This window comes from Lagenorhynchus albirostris, chromosome 5, assembly GCF_949774975.1.
Source record: "Lagenorhynchus albirostris chromosome 5, mLagAlb1.1, whole genome shotgun sequence".
Taxonomy (NCBI): domain Eukaryota; kingdom Metazoa; phylum Chordata; class Mammalia; order Artiodactyla; family Delphinidae; genus Lagenorhynchus; species Lagenorhynchus albirostris.
This window is the reverse complement of record NC_083099.1, coordinates 77,637,131-77,645,193: the sequence shown is the minus strand read 5'-3', so window position 1 is coordinate 77,645,193 and position 8,063 is coordinate 77,637,131. Positions and strand designations below refer to the sequence as shown.

The 8,063-nt window shown below is 47.0% G+C and overlaps 1 protein-coding gene across 2 annotated transcripts in view; it reads left to right on the top strand.

The window, feature by feature from the left end:
* Positions 1-215: 215 nt before the first annotated feature.
* Positions 216-8,063, top strand: part of PARP14 (poly(ADP-ribose) polymerase family member 14) — a 49,707-nt gene continuing 41,859 nt past the window's right edge. For both annotated transcript variants that reach the window (XM_060150479.1, XM_060150478.1), the window contains exons 1-3: positions 216-403; positions 5,501-5,625; positions 6,375-6,408. In XM_060150479.1, the coding sequence (XP_060006462.1) occupies positions 217-403; positions 5,501-5,625; positions 6,375-6,408 (346 nt within the window). In that variant the 5' untranslated portion in view covers position 216. The remainder of the gene's footprint in view (positions 404-5,500; positions 5,626-6,374; positions 6,409-8,063) is intronic.

Below are 8,063 nucleotides of genomic sequence, written 5' to 3'. Positions count from 1 at the left end.
TACCACCTTCTGCCGTGGTCCAGAGATGAAGGTGAAGAATTGGGGAGGAGGCGTCGGGAGGACGGTGGTTTCTAGTCCCAGCTTGGGGCAGCTGGGGAAGTTCCAAAAGCAGGAACTAAGGGTGGGAGGAGTGTTCTGGGAAACGAAAGCGAAAGATGTTTAACCACCGGGATCTGGGAGGGGCCTGCAGTCGGAGCCAGACCAGCGGAGAGGAGGATGGCTGCGCCTGGCTCCTTCCCGCTGCTGGTCGAAGGGTCCTGGGGTCCCCACCCCCCGAAGAACTTGAGCACCAAGTTGCAGATGTACTTCCAGAGCCAGAAGAGATCAGGAGGCGGGGAGTGTGAGGTCCGCCAGGCGCCGGGGAGCCCGCCTCGTTTCCTTGTGCTCTTCTACCTCGACGACGGTGAGGGGGGCAAGGGGTGCGGGGGAGAGGGGACAGCGGGGGCTCTCCTTCCAGGGAAACTTGGGGCTGGGGCGCGGGGCGGGAGATTTCGTCCGCCTCCGGCAGCAGGTGTAGGAAAGAGCGTGGGGCGCGCAGAATAGACAAGGCGCGTCGGGGACGCTGCGTGCGCGGCGCTTCCAGGCGCTCCCGGAGCTGGTGGCAGACCTCCCAGGTGGTTTAAATAAACATTAGCACCGTGTGACTGAAGGGAGCTGCCTGAGAGCTGGTGCACCCACCTCATTTTACGAGGCTACATCGTGTAGTGGCATCGTGTGTTAGGGGCAGAGCTGCAATGCCATTGCAATTTTTGTCTTCTTCCTATGAAAGCCGCAGTTCTGGAACGCCAGAGGTTTTATGGGAACACAATTTGAAGGGAAGAGAAGGTTTCCAGGAAAGTCACATCTAAACTGACTCCTGAGGGTGAATTCAGTTCTTGATAGGCGAGATACTGGGGAGGGCTCTTCAGATGGGAGCTGGCTGCAGTGCTGGGGACGGGAGAGCAAAGGCATCTCCAGGGAAGTGCTGGGCGCCCTTGGGCAGCTTTGGTTTGAGGAATGAGCCCTTTCCTTATCTCTGTGCACAAGCGAGGTCTGGAGACTGGCTCTAAAAAGAACAGGTGGGATCTGGGAAATTTTATAAGATTACAAAGGGGGTGCTTGTATTTTAAAAAATCTTAGGCCTTCTTTTATTAAACTTCCTTTTTAAAAAGAAGTGGGGTGGAAATTAAGGCTAATAGAATATTGGGTTGAGATAAAAGAGGACCTTGCATGACGTGCTAAGGAGTATGAACTTTCCCCCACAGGGAGGCAGGGGAGAGCCATGTCCAAATATACTTTTGGGAGATAAGTTTGGTTGCAGATAAGTACAGTGATTTCTGTTGGGAGAGACCATGGACATCAGACCTTTGAAGAGTGTCATGCAATGTCCAAGTGAGGACCAGTGAGCCCTTGAACAAGGAAAGTCAGCATGGGGATGGAAGATGCATGTTTGCGTACCGTCTGGATTTGGTAACTGATTCTACAGGATGCTCCGCTTGGGAGAGAGAGAGAGGGAGAGCCCCTGTGCTTTCTCTTATTTTTTAGATGGGGAAGGATGGAGGGAGCTAAGCAATGTGAGGAGTCACAGGGATTTCCCCATGGTGGAGATTCCCAGTGATTCTGGGATCACTTGGGAGAGGGGCAGAAGCACTGCCTAGAATCTCATTGTCTGCATGTAAATATAGAGACTTATTGGAGGGGAAAGGCGGGTACTGTTGATCAGTGCACCGTATCTTCGTCGAGGGTCTGCTGGAACCTCTCCAGTTGGTTTCAGGGTGGTCCTCAGGCTGGGAGCAGGGGTGGCATTCTGAGTTGATTGAGGGTTAGGAGTTTTGAACTTTGAGGGGGAAGTTCCCTCCCCATAGGCAATTGAGCAGCTGAGTTAACCTCTCCTCATGCTGTTGCTATTAGGGAAGCGGGAGGACAAGTACCCACCAGTTATCTGCTTGCTCGAGACACCTACCAGGTCTGCACTGGGAAGCACATGACCTGCTGTTCTCCCAGTGCACAGTTTTTTCCATCAGGATCTCAAAGGCAAGGATGTGGGCAACCACTGACCCTGCCTTCCTGTTGCTGGATTTGGAGAAGCATTTGGGTCAGAGGAGAAGCAAGGAGGCTTACGAGGCCATCAGAGCAATTGGAATGCTCTAGGGCAGGGATGCAGAAAGGAAAGAATGAAACCCAGAGAAGAGAGGGGTGCACAGACCCGTGTGAAGGAAGCGAGGTGGGCAGGGGTCAGGAGACCTGCCTGACTCAGAGCCCTTAGAACAATGTCAAAAAGTTTTCCAAGGGTTAATTTCACCAAGCAATGCTCAAAAGGGCATCTGTGCAATGTAAGCCATTTCCCCGGGGCTTCACTTTTCCTCAAAGGATTTTACCATTTTGATTCCGATTATCAGATTATCAACATCACCATGGACCTGGCCCTTAGGGACACTTCTTTCTTCTTTAAAATCCCATTATCCTCAAGAGTAGTCCTCACATTGCGGCAACAGACCCCCTGCATCCAAATCACAACGGGTTAAACAGGCACATTCCCAGCTCTGTCCTAGAGACTCAGGTACCCTGAGTGTGGGGTGGGTGGGAATCTGCATGTTTAACCGCACCCCAGATGACACTGATTCGCTAAAGTCTGAGAATCCCTGTTGTTTGTTGATGACCCTGAATGAACAAAAAGGGAAATAATTGTAGAAAATACAAACCTCGTAAAAATACAAACAGCAAAAATATAATTGTGTGGTGATAACATCATTCTGTTCTAGTCCTCAAAGCAGAAGTGATTTCAGTCTCCCTGCGAGGTTTCTTCCTTCCCATCTCCCAGCCTGCTTTCTCCCTTCACCCACCTCTAGACTGCTCTAATGCCCTTCTTGCAGTAGTACCCACCCAGCCACACTCACAGCTTAGTGCAGCTCTTTGTATGGTCAAAGTTCTTAGGCGTGGAAAGTCCCTGTTCAGTTTTGGTTTCCTCCCAGAGGAATGGCTTTCTCAGAAGCAAGTGGTCAGGAGTTTGCTAACATCATATTACCTACCCCAGCACTGTCCCTCGGACAAAGGTCTTCTTCCACAGGAACACCCTCTGCCCTCCAGGGAAGGAAGTGGCCACAACAGGTGCAGGCCTATAGTGTAACACAACTTGATTCTTATCATTCACATAATAAGAATGAGCCCCAAAGCACTCCTCTGTAGAAATGAGTGGATAGCAAACAGAAACTACTTGGAAGCTGTGTACTTCTGTATAATTGGCTGAATTTCCGAAAAGTCGAGTGTAAATTGCCTTGTCAGATTTTAAATCCCGGGCTTCCCTGGTGGCGCAGTGGTTAAGAATCTGCCTGCCAATGCAGGGGACACGGGTTCAAGCCCTGGTCCGGGAAGATCCCACATGCCGCGGAGCAACTAAGCCCATGCGCCACAACTACGGAGCCTGAGCTCTGGAGCCTGCGATCCACAACTACTGAAGCCCGCGCGCCTAGAGCCCGTGCTCCGCCACAAGAGAAGCCACCGCGGTGAGAAACGTGCGCACCGCAACGAAGAGTAGCCCCCGCTTGCTGCAACTAGAGAAAGCCCGCGTGCAGCAACGAAGACCCAACTCAGCCAAAAATAAATAAAATAAAAAAAATTTATATAAAAAAACGATTTTAAATCCTGTTTCAGATGTGTACATTTATCATCTTTTCTGGTCATAATTTTGCTCCTGATTATTGTCAGCTTCTCCTTAAATTAAATATGGATGGTCTGAGATTGGTGCAGAAGAGAGCCTGTCCACATGGGTAAGGGTGTTTAGATGGTAGCATTTCAGCTCTTCTTCCTCCCAGATTCACTTTCTCCTTGTTGCGGTTCACTTGCTGTTACTGCTACCACTTGCTCTCTTAAAATAGTTGTGCCCGTACATATTACACACAATCTCAGAACACGCTGGCACATGTAGATACCTGGGCAGGACTCTACCAAAGTATAGGGAGTATTAAAAGGAATGTAACACAGAGGTCCATGACTCTAGATAGCTTGGCTTATAAAACTTAGCCTGCTCTCTGGGCTCAGGGGTCCTATCCAGTCCTTAGTCCTCACTCCAGCTTAGGACAGCTTATCAGGAGTCCATGCAAAAACACCCACCCTGCTCATAAAGAATGAAATTAGAGTCTGGCATTCCTTCTCATATTGTTTTTGAGGCCTGTTTTTGAGGTGGCATCCAATTAAGTCATTACCTCCCTCATCCTCTTCATGGATGGTTGAGGTGGGAAAGCTATTCAAGTCCCTCTTTTTTTTTTTTTTTTTTTTGCGGTACGCGGGCCTCTCACTGTTGTGGACTCTCCCACTGCGGAGCACAGGCTCCGGACGCGCAGGCTCAGCCATGGCTTACGGGCCCAGCGGCTCCACAGCATGTGGGATCTTCCCGGACCGGGGCACGAACCCGTGTCCCCTGCATCAGCAGGTGGACTCCCAACCACTGCGCCACCAGGGAAGGCCTCAAGTCCCTTTTGATGAAAGATTCTACCCATATCTTCAGCCTCAGCAGGCAACCATATCAGAATACAACATAGTAGCCCAACATCCATAGCAGACCCACACCTGTGAATGCAGGGCACTCTCCAGGGTTTTCCTTCGCCCTGACCTCTTTGTACCGCCTGACTTCGTTGGCCAGGCCTCCTCCTCTAAACTCACTCATTCCCTGTTCTCCACTGTCTCAGATACACCGCTTTTCCTTTTCTCTCTCTGACTGCTCCTTCTTATAATTGTACAATAACTTACAGTTACACAGCTCTTATGGGTGTCACAAAATTCATTCACAGACACTGGTTCAAGTATGGAAACTGAGACGCAAGAAGTTAAGATATTTTCTCAATGACACAGCTAGTTGGTGGCAGAGTTGGAATTTGAATCCAGGTCTTTGGACTCATGTCCACTGTTCATTTTTTTCTTCCACTACAGCCCAGCTGCCAAATATGTGTTAATTTTTTTTTTTTTTTTGGTAAGAATCTCTCCCATCTTATCATCACATGTTAAAGAATTGATTGAAATACCTTTTTAATGAGGCTCCTTGCTATTCTGCTTATGTTCACCTGAGTCACTTTCCTAAAACATGGCTTTCATAATGTCATGTCCTAGCATCCCTGGCTCACAGTGAGGGATGCTTTAATTATTTCCTTTCACTGTAGAATAAATAATGCTACCTTTCTGAGTGCCTACTGGGCATCACATACTGTACTAAGCTCTTTATAATGTTTCTTGAATCTAATCCATGTTAACACCCACACAAGACAGTCTTCATTAATTAATAGACAAGAAGACTGAGATTTTGTAAATAAGGCTTATTAAGGAACATGCTCAGCGTTAAAAAAGTAAGTTTAAAGATAGAATTCAAATCTGTGTCTGCTTGCTAAACTTCCCCCTTTTCACCACACATAGCCTCTCTTGAGAAATTGACCAAGCCGTTGACTGATGATGATGAAGCCTACAGAAATCACAGAATAATTTTGTGAACAAAGATTGCTTTAACAGTTGCCTTTTTTTAAAAAAATTTCAGTTCGGCAGCAAGTTCTGGCGAGAGAGAACCACGAGTTAGTATGGCCAGGAAAAGGAACATTCAAGTTAACTGTCCAGTTGCCCAGAGCCACGGATGAAGTCCAGGAGGGGAAAATTCCAACAATGGTAAGGAAAGGGGTGATTACAAGGGAAGTAGGGTGTTCTCCCAAGGTGTGTGGGATGGGAACCACGATGAGGAAATACAGTGGAATGAGAAGTACAGCTCAAACTGGGGTGAGGAAAGCAACTTACAGATGTGGAGGGAGTGAGAGTGGTGATAGGGTAGGTATGAAATAATGGAAGAAGAAGCACTTTTTGTTTGATTTTTGACGCTTTTGAAAAATCAAGATTGGGGGGTTACCATAATGGTGGTTTGAGATGTAAAATCTTGGGTCTGTTTGTCCCAGGTACTTGCTATATTGGTTTCATTTTCACATGGTTTAGAGGGGCCAGCGATCTATACTGTAATGTACTAAGTATTTCCTCAAGTGTAAAATGGGATAGTAATAGTACTGACCTCTTTGGATTATTGGGTTGTTGTGAGGATTAAATGAGACAGCCTTAGGAAAGCACATGGCCTAGTGCTTGTTAATAGTACACACTCAATAGATGTTAAATGGGAAAACGAACATGAGCTAAATTATTTCTCTGACTTAGGTCTTACCTCAGACACTTGGTGCTCCTTTGGGGTTTCTTTTATTTGTGACTCGTTTTTACAGGTGATTTGTGTGCTATATATTAAACAGCATCATTGCCTGTGCTTTTAGTTATAATTTCTGTAGACCCTACATCTCCAGTCTGGTCCTAGGGACACTTTCTTAATGTAAAGAGATTATTAGTAATTTATTAATGCTACTTTATTGTTTGGGTTTCAGGAATCCAAGACCAAAGAACGTGTCAAAGAATCAGGTAACTTTTCATCCACCAGGCAGTTTTGCTTTCAATATTAAACACTATGTGTTGCGGAGGTCATCCTTCTCTTCTTGACTTCACAAGGCAGGGTTTGTTAGCTGAGAGATGCTTTGGGCTGCATCATCTCCATCCTCCTAGCCAGTTGTGCAAGGGTTGCCTCTTGAGCCCTAAGGGTTCAGGTCAGAAGGATGGGAACAGCTCTCTCTGTGGGGGCTGGGAGACACCTTGCAATTGATGGGAGGATAAAGAGGTACCCGGGAGGTGGATGAACTGACCTTCAGAGTCTACCTGTGCCCATCCAGCCATTGTGAAGCAAGGACATGATGTGACAGTGGGTGCTGTGTGTGGCTAAGTCAGTTAGTGTTGCTTTCTGAGCGCTGGGTGCAGGATGTGGTGTAGCTCTCCAGACCAGCGGCAGCTCTTCTCGTCCCATCTGCTGTAGGAAACAGCCAGCAACCTAGTAGCTATACAGTAGGACCTTGTTGTTTATCCACCCTATATATAATAGTTTGCATCTGCTAATCCCAAACTCCCAATCCTTCCTTCCCTTACCCCTCCTCCCCCTTGCCAACCACCAATCTGTTCTCTATGTCTGTGAGTCTGTTTCTGTGTTGTAGATATGTTCATTTGTGTCGTATTTTAGATTCCACATAGAAAGACAAATACCATATGATATCACATACGTGGCCTCATTTCTTACACCTCTGCACAAGTGCTCCTTAAGCTTCATTTGTCAAATTGCCACCATTTCCTAAATGGTTTTGGTGTAGTCTCGGCACTCTGCCTATACTTCTGTTGCTCACAATACATTCTACTCCACTTTTCTCTACCTAAATTCTAGGATAGTCTTCAGGATCTACTCAGGTTCTTCCTCTTCTCTGAAGCCACTCCAGGCCAGCCCAGTTCCTTCATCTCCCTGGTTTGGATTCTTGGCTTGATCGTTGACACAATCAAGTTGACTTTATTTGGCAGTCAACCAAGCCACTCTCGTGATGAAGCTTCTAATAGACATGGGGTTATAAACTATATTGGTGGAAAGGCTCTTTCCATTCACTTAAGTCCAATCATCTCATTTTGTAATTAAGAGATGTGCCCAAGGTCACGTGGCTAAAGAGTGGCAGAGTCAAGGGTCGAGCTCATATAGCTCACCCCAACTCCGGTAGTCGTTCCGGTTTGTCATGCCTGTCTCACTGAATGCTAACTTATGTTGTTATCGAATCCTTAAGCTATTTTTTATTTGGCATGAGTGTGTGTTTGTGTGGTGTCACATCCAGCACATAACAGGAGTTTTTGTCAGGGTCATCTAACTGCTGTAACAAACAAGCCCCCCAGATCACAGTTCAGTGTAGTCAGCAGCTAGGGTGGTGGGGAGAGTCTAGACTGCTTCACACAATTATTCAGGAATCCAGGCTCCTTCCATCTTTTTGACACCGTTATCTGTGATATGTGGCCTCCAAGGTCACTGCAAGGGAGAAGGAGATTCACGTAAAGGAGATTTGATTGGCCAGGTCTGGAAAATGGAGTTCACCAGATCCACCCATATTCCATTAGCCACATGAACTCTACTGTAGGAACTCAACTGTAGGAAGTCTGGGAAATGTTGCCTAGGAAGAAAACAAAATGGATTTGGTGAGCACATAGCATTTTACTCT